At 45.4% G+C, this 16206-nt stretch overlaps 1 protein-coding gene across 3 annotated transcripts in view; it reads left to right on the forward strand.

Annotated features, from left to right (window-relative positions):
* The first annotated feature begins 2659 nt into the window (after positions 1 to 2659).
* FEZ1 (fasciculation and elongation protein zeta 1) overlaps positions 2660 to 16206 on the forward strand; it is a 40839-nt gene continuing 27292 nt past the window's right edge. The window contains exons 1-2 of one of the 3 annotated variants that reach the window (XM_060017721.1): positions 2660 to 2760; positions 9005 to 9360. In XM_060017721.1, the coding sequence (XP_059873704.1) occupies positions 9050 to 9360 (311 nt within the window). In that variant the 5' untranslated portion in view covers positions 2660 to 2760; positions 9005 to 9049. Of the gene's footprint in view, positions 2761 to 3262; positions 3421 to 3929; positions 4034 to 9004; positions 9361 to 16206 lie in introns of those variants that run through there. The other 2 variants (XM_060017720.1, XM_060017722.1) reach the window with 2 other exon arrangements.

Here is a 16206-nt window from a genome sequence, read left to right on the forward strand (position 1 = left end):
CACCTTAATTCAGTATGATCTCCTCTTAGCTAATTATTTCTGCAAAGACCCCATTTCCAAATAAGGTCACATTCTGAAGTTTGGGGTTGCTATGGTCTGAATGTTTGTGTCCTCCCCAAATTCACGTGTTGAAAACCTAATGCCCAATGTGATGGTACTAGGGGGTGTGACCTTTAGGCAACCTCATGAATGAGGTTCCTCATTTCCATCTGAGACCGTAATTACAAGAAGCACATTTAAGAGCCATATTTCTTTCTTTCTTTTTTGGGGGGGGATACGCAGGCCTCTCACTGTTGTGGCCTCTCCTGCTGTGGAGCACAGGCTCCGGACGTGCAGGCCCAGTGGCCATGGCTCACGGGCCCAGCCGCTCCGCGGCATGTGGGATCCTCCCAGACCGGGGCACGAACCCGTGTCCCCTGCATTGGCAGGTGGACTCTCAACCACTGCACCACCAGGGAAGCCCTTAAGAGCCATATTTCTAACAACATTCTGTTCATGACAATATGTATACGTTCTATGGTGATAGAAGCTTTCTTGATAACTCTTCTTTTTTTCTGAGCCTTTGCCAGAATCACCTTTAACCCATATTTCTACCAACAATGTCTTCAAGACAACCTAGGCTTTTTCTGTCATGTGCCTCAAAATTCTTCAAGCCTCGATCTCTTTCCCAATTCCAAAGCCATTTCCACATTTTAAAGTATTTGTTATAGGACTTCCCTGGTGGTGCAGTGGTTAAGAATCCGCCTGCCAATACAGGGACACATGTTCGAGCCCTGGTCTGGGAAGATCCCACATGCCGCGGAGCAACTAAGCCTGTGCACCACAACTACTGAGCCTGCGTGCCACAACTAGTGAAGCCCACGCACCTAGAGCCTGTGCTCCACAACAAGAAAAGCCACTGCAATGAGAAGCCCGCGCACCGCAACGAAGAGTAGCCCCTGCTCGCTGCAACTGGAGAAAGCCCACATGCAGCAACGAAGACCCAGTGCAGCCAAAAATAAATAAATTTATATAAATAAATAAATAAAACACTCCCTCCTTTTTAAAAAAAAAGAAAAATGTGTTACAGCTGCACCCCTCTACTGTGCACCAGTGCCAAATCAAATCCCAGAGACAGAGTTTTGGGTGAAGAAGAAAAGAATAGCTTTGTTGCTTTGCCAGGCAAAGAGGGACACAGCGAGCTCCTGCCCTGAAAAACTGTGTGTCTCAACCCAGGAGGATTTGCTGAGGAGTTTTATAGCAGTGGTTCAAGTGTGGGGTTGCCCATAAGATCAGGGTGTGTCCAGGGCCTGCACTCCTTTAATCTGGTCTCAGGTAATCTCTTGATGAGTTTCTTTGGTTCCTTTAATCTGGCCTCAGGTGGTCTTCTCTGGAATGAAGAATACTGACATCTTCCATTTCTTGGGGGTTTTAGTTCTATAAAGAGCTTAAAGAGGTAGTTATGTGTATCCCTTGAGATGGAACCAGGACCTGTCCCAAGGCTGCACTATTGTTTCTTGGCTGTTTCTCCCTTATCTCTGCATCCCCTCCCTTCCCTGATTAGCAACTGTTTGAATCTGCCCTTTGGAACTCAGGGAAAGTCATGGAGGCTGGAGTCTATTCCCTACAAACAAGAAATGGGGGACACGGAAAGGTTTCTGTGCCCAGGAGCCCCACAGGGTCCTGCTCGGTTTCACTACCAAAATCTATATTAGTTTCCTATGGCTGCTGTAATAAATAACCACAAACTGGATGGATTAAAACAAGAGAAATGTATAGTTTCATGAGTCTGGAGACTAGAAGTCCAAAATCAAGATGTCAGCAGAACCATGCTCCCCCTGCAGGCTCTAGGGAAGAATTCTTCCTTTCCTCTTCTGGGTTCTGGTGGTTCCAGGCAACCTTTGGTGTCTCTTGGTTTGTAGTTGTGTCCCTCCAGTCTCTGCCTCCTTCATCATGTAGCTTCTTTCCTGTTGCTCTGTGTCCTCTCTACTTATGGGGACATCAGTTATTGGATTTAGGACCACCCTAATCCAGTATGGCTGCTTCTTAACTAACTACATCTGCAAAGATCCTGTTTCCAAAAACAGTCACATTCTGAGGTTCTGGGTGGATATACACTTGGGGGGAGACACTATTCAACCCCTTACAGGTTCCAAGTAGCACAGTTTGGAAATCAATGCACTAAACTCTGCACCTATTGAAGGCAGGCCTGCCTGCCTTCAATTTTTACCCTCCCCGGCCCCCCCAACCACCCCCCCCCCCCCCACCCTCCAGCTTCTAGCACACGTCATAGAATGCTTTTTTAAAAAATGTTGCCTGGAATTCATACCTCTGCATTCACAGTATCATTATTCACAATAGCCAAAAGGTAGAAAAAACCCAAATGTCCATAGAGGGAAGAATGGATAGAGAGAATGTGTTACATACATACAACAGAATATCTCTCAGCCTTAAAATAGAAATGGAAATGGAAATGGGATTCTGCCACACGCTGCAACATGGATGAACCCTGAAAGCATTACGCTAAGTAAAATAAGCCAGACACAAAAGGACAAATACCGTGTGATTCCACTTACAAGAGATACTGAGAATCGTCAAATTCATTGAGATGGAAAGTAAAATGGTGATTACCAGGGTCTGCAGAGAAGAAGGAACGGGGAGTTAATGTTTAACTGGTACAGAGTTTCAGTTTCGGATCCATGAAAAAGTTCTGTAGCTGGATAGTGGAAACGTTCGCAGCTTTCTCGGCCTGAAGCCAACCCCACCCTGCGTCTTTGGGAGGTAAAAGCGTTTATTACTTTTGACTCGAGGTCTGAACCCGGTTCAGCGTGGCAGGCATCCTTTCACTTGCTCACCCCAGCCCCCAGCAGAATAGAAGGGGGAGGCCAGAAAGTCCAGGGAGGTCTTTGAGTGTGTCTGCGGGCATCCGCCTGCCCATCCACTCGGCCACCCACTTATGCTTTTATGGAGAAGTTACAGTGTCAGGCCCTCCCTGTGAGAAATCCACACTGGGAGTTATTGCAAGCGCACATCTTGAGCTTCTGAATATTCATGAGGGAAGCAGAAAGACCAATGCTAAAGGGGGGAGAAATAGTAATTCATAAATATTAATAAAGGCAGGCCACATGCACCAAGTAGGGCTAGGAATGTTAACGAGAAGATGACGTCCGGGTTCTGCGCGTGCCCGTTGGGCGGGTGCCCGGCGCGGGCGCGGCCCCCGGAGCCCGGGCACGAGCGCGGGGGAGGTGGGGGTGGGGGAGGAGGGGGGCGGGGCGGGGAGGAGGGAGCGGAGCCGGGCGCCGGCGGAGCTGCGAGGGGAGCGCTCGCTAGCTCGCGGCTGCCGCTGTCGCTGAGCTGCGCTCCGGCCGCTCCCCGCGGCCAGTGGATGGGGGTGTCCAGCTGAGCCCCGCGATCCGCCTTCCGCCTCCAGGACCCGCACAGGTGCAGTCGCGGTGGGCGACCTTAATCCAGACCGACCCACTGCCGTGGGTGGGGGTGGACGGGGGTGGGGAAGGAGGCCCCGCGACTTGGGATGCTCCGGCCGGCAGGTCTGGGGGCGCCGAAGCTCCGCACCCAGGACGGTCCCATCCCGGAATCGGAAAGGGAGAACCCGGAGGCCGTTGCCCTCCTGCCCAGCCCTTCACGGGAGAGCAGCGGGGCGCAGCGCCCGGCGCCGGGAGATACCGGATGATGGGCACTTCAAGCATCATCGGAGCCGCGGGCCCCCAGCCAGGCGTGTGTGTGTGTGTGTGTGTGTGTGTGTGTGTGTGTGTGTGTCGAGAGGCGGCGCGGTTTGGGGACTGGGGGAGGCAGGGAACGCAGCCCGATGGTGCTGGAGCAGTGGGTCGGTACCTCCTCTCAGGACCGTTATCTGGTCCGGCTCTCTCAACGCCCCAGAATCATCTATGCCTCTAAGAACCTGACCCCGCACCCCGCCCGTGCCCCTCCTTGGGACGCCGAGCCTCCTCTCCCCAGGGACCGTGCATTCCTGCAGTGTCAGAACCGCTGGCAGCTGCCGCAGACGCTGGCGGAGCGATTGTTTTACCGCGAACAGGTCGGAGAAAGGACGGGTGTGATGGTGGTGGGGCACGCTGCCCTCCTGTGGGCCCAGGGCCTCTGGGGCTGGGAGCGCATCTGACGGAGCCCCCAGGGGGTACATCACAGCACTCTCTTCTTCTCTCTTCCCTATTCCTGCCCTACTCGCCGCGACACCTCCCGACCCCCTCCGCTCCCATGTCCCGGTCTTGTTTGGCTGAAAGGGCCCCGTGGCCGTTGGAGTATGCGTGCGGCCTGCGCGGGATGCCCCCGGCTTTCTTGGAGCTCCAGGCATTGTGCTGCTTGGAGGAGCCTTTCTTTACCCCAACAGACTGGGGGAGGGGGATGTGAGATGAGGGTGAACGGAGCAGCAGGAGGAGGGGGAAGGGGGAAGCGGAACCACAAAGGGGTTGCTGACTTCTACGCGGTGAAATACTCTCTTTCCGTCAAAATGTGCAGCTTGGCAGGAACATGTACACTGACTGGGCTTTGCTGAGGAGCAGTGGGAAACCGAAGGTGGGTCAGGGGAGGGCAGCTTTAGGGATGCTATGGGGGGGTGGGTGGGCATAGAATCAACTGGTCTGTGGGGCAAGTAGTGGGAAGAAGGGGAGATGGAATGGGGCCTGCGTGGAGGTGCAAAGGCCCAGCAGGGGGAGGCATGGTGAATTCTCTGCTTCTCCGCTCAGCAAAGCAGGCACTGGGAAACGGTGCTGCAGCCCCGAGCTGCAGCTACTATGCACCATTGTGCTGCACGAGAGGCTAACCGTGTGTTTCCTACTGGGTCTCTGTTAAGTTCTGAGCCGTCTTTTCTTTTCCAAATTACACCATCTATTGGGAACCAAAATAAATGGAATAGATTATAGGACATAAGCAAACTATAGTCCTGCATTCATTCTATGATAAAGAGAAAAAGACAAGACCACCCTCCTATGGTTCCTTCTTTCTGCCATTCTTCATGTATTTTTTTTTCAAATTGATTTTGGAAGTATAGAGAAAGAGGATAAGCTCTCAAATGAATTATCCCTAGCTTTTAAGGGAAGGAAGCTTCTGAAATGAGCTGTGACTGAAGACAGGGGCAAGCTTGCCAGGATGCAAGAGTAAGACATCTCATTTGGGGGGCAAAGTTACCCCACCAAGAGAGAAGAGCAAAGGAAGGAGGGAAGGGGAACCATTTAAGAAGGACTGCCAGCTCTAACCCAGAGACCCCTCCTTGAGGCCTTGGTGGGGCCAGTCAGATGCCTGGCTCTCACCTCCTCTGCCACAGCCTGGGCTCTTTCTACAAATTCTGGGCTCAGTTTGGGAGTCAAGTGACTTTGATTTTCAATGCAGGCTCTCAGTTTTAGTTTCCTCCCCACCTGGTCGTTCATGCGGAGCTTCTTGGCCCCTGGGTAGTGAGTGAGTTGATGAAAAGAAATCAGGCTATATTGCAGATTGTTCAAATGATCACATTTCTGAACTATAGAGCTGTGATATCCATTTCTTCTTTTATAATCTTCTAGGTGAATCTATTTTCTCCAGAGCCTGGGCTGAGGATAGGTGCTTTCAGGATAATCTTCTTTGTTGCCAACGCTCAAAACTCAATCGTAGCCCTAGGTTCCACTTGGCTAGCCCTCTTGTTACTGGCTAATGTTATAGATTGTGCTGTTTCAAATCAGCACCCTCCTTGATATCACCTTCTCACACCAGCTCCCTTGTCCTCTCCAGGAAGAGTACAGATTTAAAGGAAGTGTCATATCTGGAGTACCAGCTGGTTAGCTTTCATGTCTCTCTGAAATGGAACCAGTGATCTGAGTGGCTTTGACCACATGAATTGAAAATAGCAGGGGTGCCTTAGTAAAAAAAGATGGTAACATTCATTCAGCAATAGTTCTCTCATCTGATAAGCATTTTGAAGCGTCACACCTGGAATATCATGGCAAGGATAGTTTTTCTTTTCCTTGAAGCGCTCTCACCCCACATTTCCACGTAGCTAAGTTAGCCTCGCTTTCCTAATATTATTGACATTTACTGGATACTTCATGCATTCCACACATTGTGCTTAGCACTTCCAAGATTATCTCATTTACTCCACCAAATAACCTCCAATATAAGTGCTATTTAAACACCATTTTATGGACGAGGAAGCTGAGTCAGAGAGGCTTATAATTTGCCCAAAGTCTCATAGCTAGGAAGTAATAGGAACAGGATTGGACCCTGGGGCCCGGCATTAACCATCAGAGTCCTTCCTCTCTCCATACAAACCCCTTGTCTGTAAAACCTTCCTTACTCTCAGTTGCACTCAGTGATCTTTTCTAAACTCGCTTTTTTGGCACTCGGAGGTTCCTAATCTTTTTTGTGCTATGGGCCACTTTACCAATGTAGAGAAACCTTTGGGATCCTTCTCTGAATATGCTTTTAAGTGCATAAAATAAAATATGGTTATATTCAAAGAGCCCTTAGGGGTCTGTCGACCATAGGTGAAGAAGCTCTAGCTGGTAGTTAGTTGTGTGTATATTGCTTAATAGCTGGATTGTCCAATATGGTAGCCACTAGCCATACGTGGATATTGGACACTTGAAATGCGGCTGATCCACATGGAGACATACTGTGAATGTAAAATACACATTTCAAAGACTTAGTATGAAAAAAGAATGTAAAATGTCTCATGAATATTTAAAACTATGGATTACATTTTGCAATGGCACTATTTTGCATATATTAGATTAAATAAACTATACTATTAAAATGTATCAATTAAAAGTATTAAGTTAATATGTTATTAAAATTAACTTTCAGAGGCATTAACTCTATACCAACACCTTCATTTTAACAAACGAGGAAATAGGACCCACAGTGCTTGTCACTCAGCCAGCCTTTGGCAGGTCTGTTGGCTCCTGAGCCTGTGTTCTTTCCAAGCTGTCATAATACCGCTTTTATATCTTCTTGTATTCCAAGGTCCTGTTATGTTGCCTTTGCAGACTGTAGATACTCAGAATATGTTTTGATGAGATGTGGTGGTAACTGACTTAATCCCAGGAAAATCCCAGTAAGAACTGGCCGGGTCCTCACCTGGCATACCCTCTGCCTCGCTTATTTAGAGTTTTAGTTTTGTAGGTAGAGGTGGAGAATGGCAGTCCTGGGGCAGAAGCCGTGGTTTTTGCTGTCTGTTTGGTCCTCTTGAGGCAGTGGTTCCAATTTAAGCATCTATCTGGATCAGTCATCACGCAGATAGGAGGGAAAAGTTTGGTTGCCTTGCCGTGTTCCAGGGAAGGAAGCTGAGTATGTGGAGAAGGGTATGATAGACACTAATAATGCTTGTGCTGCCTGCAATGGAAAATGAAAACTGCGTGAGGGGGACAGAAGATCATCTGTCAGTGAGCACACAGTGATTGATTGCCTCGCCGCAGGCAGCGTGTGCTAGAAACCATGGAGGGTATCCAGAGGACGTCTCTGCCCTCGAGGAATTTAAATGAAAATTGGGGAAGGGCTTGGATGTACGCACAGATGGTTAAATCACAGCGAAAGGCAGTGTAGGTAGAGGACCCGGAGCTGTTGGGAAATGAAGGGAGGTGAGTGTACAGCCTTCCAGGGTGTAGTGCCCAAGGTGGTTGTGGAGTCTGGGCTTTGGAGCACATGAGTCTCTGGGTCTTATCTCTTACAGGGTACTAGGTCATTTAATCCATTCTTCTAGTTTCAGACATATGCTGTGTGTCTGGGAAAAACTCAGGTGCTTGTTTGAAAGTCTGTATTAGTGTTCAATTAGTCTATCATTTATTGATGAGAGTAATCATATCCAGGTCCATGAAGCCCTATCCAAAACCCTTGGGACCAGGCATGTTTCAGAATTTAGATTATCTCAGATTTTGGAAGGCGATAATAGAGTGCATATTCTGCATATCATCCCCCGGGGCCTGGGGTATCAATCTCTATAATTTAAAAAAATTAAAATTTCTGCAGCAAAACACACTAAATGGGATAAATTAAAACCATGAACAGCTCTATATTCATGTAGATCAGGTTTAGTTGCCAAACGTGTTTAGGTCAGGGCAGGTTTTACCACCAAATAAGTTACGAAAAACTTCCAGGTGTTTTCTTTTTTTTTTAATCATTTTATTTAATTTATTTATCTCTGGCTGTGTTGGGTCTTCGTTGCTGCGCACAGGCTTTCTCTAGTTGTGGCGAGTGGGGACCGCTCCTCATCGTGGTGCGCGGGCTTCTCATTGCGGTGGCTTCCTGTTGCGGAGCACGGGCTCTAGGGACGGGGGCCTCAGTAGTTGTGGCTCGCGGGCTGTAGAGCGCAGTCTCAGCAGCTGTGGCACACGGACCCAGCTGCTCCACGGCACGTAGGATCTTCCCGGACAAGGGCTCGAACCCGCGTCCCCTCTATTGGCAGATGGATTCCTAACCACTGCGCCACCAGGGAAGCCCAAACTTCCAGTTTTGAGAGCACATGGTTAGGGTTGTGGACCTATTGTAATAGTAATAATAATAATAAAATAATAATAGAGAACATAAACTGAACAACATAGACGTTTATTATCTGCCAGGCACTGTTCTAAGCACTTACCAGTGTTTACTCCCTTAACCCTTAGGACAGTCCTTTGAGATAGGTCCTGTTATTATTTCTGTCCTGAGAAGAAAAAAAGGGAGCACAGAGAAGTTAAGTGACTGCTAAGGTCACAGCTGGTAAGGGGCAGAGCAGGATGCAAACCTAGGCAGTCTGGTCCAGAGGCTGCATGCTTAACCATTAGGCTTTGTTTTTTGGAGCAGGGAATTGGAAGCAGGTGTGCCTCCAAAATGTGTGCTAATTGGGTTAGCATTATTCACACTAACAATGATATTTGAACTCCTTAAGGGTATAATAGTGAGGAAGTACGGAAGCGATGGACCAGTAAAGTGGAAGTTTTGTTTTCAGAGGGATGAGAGTTATGGAATAAGTGATTATGGTTCCTCAGCAGAGTTGGCACAGAAGTCCAGTCCAAACTCACATCACCCTGTTTAATTCTTCTAGATAAACGAATCCTGAACATTGCAGTTGTTCTATTGCTGTGCAAGAATGGAGGCCCCACTGGTGAGTTTGGATGAAGAATTTGAGGACCTTCGGCCCTGCTGCTCGGAGGACCCAGAAGAGAAGCCACGGTGTTTCTACGGCTCATCTCCCCACCATCTAGAGGACCCCTCCCTCTCTGAGCTTGAGAATTTTTCTTCTGAAATAATCAGCTTCAAGTCCATGGAGGACCTGGTGAATGAATTTGATGAGAAGCTCAATGTCTGCTTTCGGAACTACAACGCCAAGACTGAAAACCTAGCTCCCGTGAAGAACCAGTTCCAGATCCAAGAGGAGGAGGAGACCCTGCAGGATGAGGAGTAAGCTGTCTTAATTGCCCTCTCTTGCCTCAGATTAGAGCCCTGGAATCTGGGGCTTTCTGACGTAGAACAAGTTTCTGTCCTTGGGTTCATGGCATATTACTTATATTTTTCTCTGTGAGGCAGCGCCCTGGTAACTGCTGACATTGTTCAGTTATGTCCCTTTACAGTTACTCATAGAGCTTTCTTAAGTTGAAACCACAAAGGAATGAAGGATTTTTAGGAAATGGGTTTTCCTAGATGCAAAATTGAATTTCAGGAGCATGGTACATTTGGGGGTCTGTCTATCTTCAGCTTTCTTTATATCCATGGTAACCCACCCAGATATTAGAAATAAGGACCAGAAAACAATTTAGTTAACTGTGACAGAGGAATATATGTCGTTGGAACAATTTGCTTTACAAAACACCAGGACTGTGAAAATCTCCAAATTGTTTATAACCCCTTAGGACTGGAAAAATTATCTACAAATGTTAAGATATGTCCAAATAAGAAAGCATACATGTTGAACCGAGAGAACAGGGAATTACCCTGGACACAATAAAGGTGATAACCAGGTGAAGTGGCTTTTGAGTATGCAGATTCCCTGGGTCACTTACTAGCCACCTTGCAGGGTCTTAACAGAAGTCAAGAAAAGGAATTTGAGAAAAGTGCTGTTCAAGGAGGGACTAGAAAAGAGAAGAAGGGAGTGATTTGTCATATAAATTAAAGAAAGGTGTTTGGGGCATTTAGTAAAAATAGGCGTAAATTCCCCATAGGGATAAGATATGCATTAACTGTTTTTTAGGGATCACACAAGAAATGTCAAGTTGTTGGCAGTGGAAGTTTAGAGCAACTGTACTTTTGGTTTCTCTTTTTATGGACTTGGGTGGGAAGAGTTGCCCCTGAGTAAGTGGGGGAAGAGGTTTGTCCCACAGGATTGAACCTGATTGTATTGGGCAGGTAGTTGCTTATTTGATGACTACTGAGACTGTATCTCTGTGAATACAAGGGTTGTATATCTGTCTGTCTTATTCATTATTATCTCTCCACTGTCTGATTCAGCACATGGTGTGTAGTAAGTGATCAAATAATATTTTTGGAGTGAATATTGAATATCGAATGACCTGGATAAGCAATAATAGCTAGCCTCGTAGGTGCACTTAATGTATTTCTAGGCCCACGCCACTTCCTTCTTTTCTTTTTAATTAATGCTAGCCTGAAGGCATGATCACAGAGAACATTTCACTCTGGTGACCAGTACTATAACTGTGGGCTACGTGTTTCAATTCAATCTTAAGTTTCAAATTGATTCTTTTAGATTTGAGCCTTTTATAATTTGCTCAACTCCTCAAGGTCAAAAAAGAATGGCTCTGGGGCTTTATTATACAGAGTAGCTTTTACTGCTATCTACTTCATTGCACCAGGCAATGGACTAGAAACACGAAGAATTGCGATTTTCATACTCTCACTAACTCGCTGTGTGACCTTGGGCTTGTCACTTAACTCTAGTTGACTGCGTGGGTCCTCATCTTTGGGACCTCCCGAGCTCAATCTTGATGAAGCAGGGCTAAGGACTTGCCAATAAGCTAATTTCTTACCTCACCCAGGCTGTGCTCGGAAAATTCCTTTTGCTTCCAACAAATCATTTCTCCCTTGTCCAAACCACCCCTTTGCCTCATTAAGGACAGAGGCCCAGCAAGCAGGTTCTTACTCTTTCCTAGCACATTAGCAGAGGCCACTCAATGTTAATTACCATCACATGAGATTATTAGTCTTATCCTGATTTTTCTGACTTGCCTGCCTCATTGACTGCCTCAGCTAAATGACCAAAGGTTGAATAATTCCTTAGAGATAAAATATGATTTGGGGAAAGCATGGTGGGAAGAATCTGGGACGAGAAATCGTAACACAGTGGTTTCTAGGCATTCCGCGTATCTAAAGCTTTACAACTTAAAATAAAAATTTGAATTAAATTACACACTTTGTTTTAGAGACACCTATCAAGCTATTTCAACTGTAAAATTATGATGAGGTAAAGGAAAAAGATAATTTAATATCCAGCGCGGTTAATAGTCTCCTGAGCCCTGCTCTGGTGTTCTAATAAACCTGCTTAGGTTTAGTAGTTAGCGATTTATTTCATCCACCAATGAGTGGAAAGTGTTTTGGGTGGGTTAGAACTATACAATAGAGGCTTCAAACAAAAACAATGAAATTCTCGGTCAAACTAACCTCCTGAAAGATAGCACGAATCAGAAAGCAGGGTCAGTGATTCCCTTTGAAGTTTTGACTTCTTTAGTTTTCATTTGGAACTATGTGGCTTAGAGGGAATTGGCTGAGATATCAACTCTTCTCTGATTTGTCAGGGCATGGAAGTCCTAGGCATTGAAAGAGAGTCAGTATGTATCTATATGTATTTCTTGTTTCTAAATTTAGAAAATATTCCAGAATCTCTTCTTTGCATATGTAGGAACACCCTTTCCTTTGTCATAAGAGATCCGACCTGGAGGCCTACAGAGTGGGAATGGTCAGCCCTCACCCCACTTCCTGCTTCACCGGGGTCCCTGTCTTACAAGGACCCTGGAGACAGAGGGGCCAAACATGTGAGAACACTGACAGTCCTGTCCTTCCGGTAGAATTACTGGATTAAAGGTCATGTTAAAAATCAAGTTCGCATGATCAATGAACACCCTGGAGTCAGCCATGCTTTAAGTCGAAGAGAAGTGACTCCCAAATAATCAGATAGGGAAAGTCGACAGATGCCTGTGATCTTTAGGAAGGTTAATTCTCTTCTCAGAGGTTCAGTTTCCCCATGTGGAAGGCCGAGATAGGATGGATTCTACTGAAGCATTTGAAAGAATCTAAAAAGTTGTTCAAAGTCATTGATGTGTTAATAATTCATAACTCCTAAGTATTAACAGCAAATGTTAATACACATGTTAACATTTTACATATTACATAATACATACATATTACATAACATTTAACATATTAAATGTTAATACTCATGTTAACACACATCTAAGTGTGGATATTGGCCTGACTCGACACAAATAAAACTGGACAAGGGCAGTAGCCAGCCTAGAGGGGCTTAAGGGAAATGTTCCCAAGTTGGAATTCTAACAAGCACTATAAGCTGTCTACCATATTGTCGGGAATAGGTATATAGGGGTGTGTGTGTGTGTGTGTGTGTGTGTGTGTGTGTGTGTGTGTGTGTGTGTGTGAGTGTGTGTGTGAGGATTGATGTAGCCTTGATAGCTATGTTGCCAGTTCCAGACCCAGATTTTTGGGTACGTGTCTTGTCCAACCTGTTCTGTTTGGTTTGCTCATCCTCTGCTAGCATCCTTTTCCAAATCCCTAGCCCTCCATGGTGAAAGATACTTACGGTCATTTCTATAGGCATCTAAGCCCATGATATAAAATATGCACGTGAAAAGGCTTTTCTGTTATTACAGGGACTGAAGGAGCAAATTGGATCTCAGGTGCCGTGGCAGCGTAATGACAAGAATGGAGGGAACCTGTTTAATCTTAGCTCTTTGATGAAAGATATAGTGGATAGCTTTCAAAGTCTCCTTTCCCCGAGATAAGTGTCAATAGCAGGATGCTTCTCAGGAAGTGGAGTTCTACAGTCCACCCAGGATGCTTCGAACAGGGAATATATCTCTTCCCAAGAACCCTCTTAGGATAAGATGGATAACCCCTCTGGGGAGAAAAGTCCGTCCCATTCTCTCCCTCACAGAAAGCTTTGTGTTTTTCCCTCCCACCGCCATTCTTCATTCCTGTGCCTGCCTTTGCCGTCCATTTTACCTTCCCTGGGCTGGAGATCTAAACAGAAAGCAGGCGTGTACCCTTGCTGACCTTCCCATTTCTCCTTTCATAGATTGATGAAAGCACCAGGTCCAGAATAATGCAGTTATAGACTTTTCACGCAGAGCCGGCTGCTGAACTGCTGTTCTAGGTTGTGATTTGGAACTTGGCATATTGTTCTGATGCCCATGCCCATCATAAAGTTCATAAAGAATTGGAATAGTTAAGTGGGTAGGAATATAGGCTCTGTAGCTGTATTGCCTGGGTTCAAATCCAACCTCTGTCATTGCTGGCTGTGTGAATCTAGATGAGTTAATTAACTTCTCTGTGTTTCAGGGTTTTTTTCTCAGTATCTGCCTTATAGGGTTGTGAGGAGTGAATGAATTAATCCACAGAGAGTTTAGGATAGTGCCTGGCTTATGCATAGTAAATGCTCAGTAAGGTTGGCTGCTATGGTTATTATTGTTAAATGGGCACTGAATGAATACGGGAAGGGTGTGCAAGTGATGACAAAGAGGTGAGAGTCGTTCTATTAAAGGCTGCTTATGAACCTCAAAGGATAAAAAGTATGTCCATCAGAAAGCAAGAAGAAAACCTGAAACAGAAAAAGGATGGCTTGATATCCCGAGGAGATAAAGGTTTAGGGAATTGTCACTAAAGGTCTAGAATTAGAAGGTAAAATCCAGAGTATGTCAGTGAAGGCTCAGGTGAGAAAAGTTGCCACCCTAAATGATTGGAGGCAGTCTCCAGTTGTCACTTTAAGGCTATAAACAGTTTCAAGGTCATTGGAAAGTGTGCGGTCCGTTCAAGGTTCCAGCTTCCATCCTATCTAGGAGAGGTACAAAAGGCTCCTGCCTGTTTTGGGCTTTGCTGAATTTTATTTTTCCAGGCGCCTGCTGCAGGGTCAGACCTGAAGGTCAGTGCCTGCATGCAGTTGTTCATTCTCGACGCAGAGAGAGTAATGCAGTGATGCAGGGAGGACTCGACTGCTGACCTTCCTAGTGGGTGTGGCGCTGGGACTTTTGGAGACAGCAAATCATATTTGCCTCTTGGCTTTAGAACGCTAATGAGACTTGGATTTAGAATTAGGCTGGATTAATGAAGCTCTAATAGTGCTTGATGGAAACGGGATTATCACCCCTGTTTAAGACGTAGACTGAAATCCTGCTGAAGAGATGTCGAATGAACACTTGATGAGGTCTCTCCAAGTGCCTTCTTGTAACTGTACTACAAAAAATGAATAAGTGCATAACCAAAGCAGTGCCATTATATTGTGTTTTCTTGAGTTGCTTTTTTTTTTATCACCAAATTGTGTGCATTGTGCACTAGGAAAATCTCCTTGATTATATACCCATATGTCATTCCAGATTTTATATATGTTAAGAACACTCCCCTCCCCCATTTTATGTATCTGATTTCAAGTGTCTGTGCTCTGAAATATATATAAATATATATATACATATATATATATATATATACACACATCTTGCTATATATATATAAAATGTGCACTTATCTTTTCAGCATCTTACACCATACTTTGTCATGTTTTGGATTTGATCCGTATGTGTACATAGTTGCTTGTTTTTAAATGACCCTTTCCTTATATTAGTATATCTAAATAAACTGTACCTTCTTATACCTTGTTTCACAGGTATCATTCATGTTTGATGTGCATAGGCACCTGAAGGAGATTGCACTGAGCCCTCATTATTTCATTACCTAATATTAACTCAAGCGCCGCTGGCTTCCATGGACGGCATTCATTATTTTAGGAGCTTGGTTTACTGACTTACATTAATCTCTTAGTGTTGACTAATTTATTCATTTTCCTGTGTGTGAGAGTTTGTGACTTTGGGATTTTCCCCAAACCCCTCCCCATTTTTTTCCCCAAGAAAATCTTTCTGAAATAAGTGAGTTAAGCAAAAAGAATTGTAGAATACCCTTTCCTATAATGTACCTATCAGAACTTTAAAAAAGAAACGTAATAAAGGGAACCCCATCTTCCCCCACTAAAAACTAATTGTGTAGACAGTGGTGTATTTATTGGTTCCTTTCATATATTTTCTTTGGAGTCTCCATGATAGAGACAGGGCACACTTAGACTCTACATTGCTAGAGGACAGGATTGTGCCACCCTGGGATCCCTAGAACATTTTGGGTAATAAGTAACTTTTAATAGCACTGGCATCATCCCCTTACCTACATTAGATGTCAAGGAATTAATTCTTGACCTTTTAGATTGCAGGCAGTTAACTCTTGAACAGCATGGGGGATTAAGGGTGCTGACCCCCTGGGTATTCGAAAAATCCATTTCCTGCTGTTTCTGCCTCAAAAACAAAGGAATTAGTAAACCACAAGGGCAATAAGCTGAAACAATTGAAGCAGGACTCAAACCCTACTTCTTTTAAGTCCACATATTGTGATCTCTAATCGAACACAAACTTTCCTCCACACTTAGTTAAAGTGAAGAACTGTAAAATGAAAATATTGGTACTACAATATCTACTGGAAAAGAAATCCACATGTAAGTGGATGCTCACAGTTGAAACTCGCGTCATTCAAGGGCCAGCTCTATATATAAACTAGACAATGACCCTGATCTTTTTTTTTTTTTTTTTTTTGCGGTACACGGGCCTCTCACCGTTGTGGCCTCTCCCACTGCAGAGCACAGGCTCCAGACATGCACGCCCAGCGGCCATGGCTCACGGGCCCAGCCGCTCTGCGTCATATGGGATCCTCCCGGACCAGGGCACGAACCCGTGTCCCCTGCATCGGCAGGCAGACTGTCAACCACTGCGCCACCAGGGAAGCCTGACCCTGATCTTAATGAGATTCAGCCAGAAAATCTGCCCAGATCAATCTCTCTCTTCCTCCCTCCCCTTCTTCTCATTCTTCTCTGCCCATAAAAAAGGAAACATGGACATTTCTTAAGTTCATGAGACAGGAGCCATTTGGTTGAGGGGCAGATTTAGTTTCAGGGGCAGTTTATCTGTTGCCAGAGGTGTTTTACTTGTAGACGCTACCATTGGTTTCTCAATGGTGAGAAATTCCTCTTCT

The sequence above is a fragment of the Delphinus delphis genome, chromosome 8 (genome assembly GCF_949987515.2).
Source record: "Delphinus delphis chromosome 8, mDelDel1.2, whole genome shotgun sequence".
Lineage (NCBI taxonomy): Eukaryota > Metazoa > Chordata > Mammalia > Artiodactyla > Delphinidae > Delphinus > Delphinus delphis.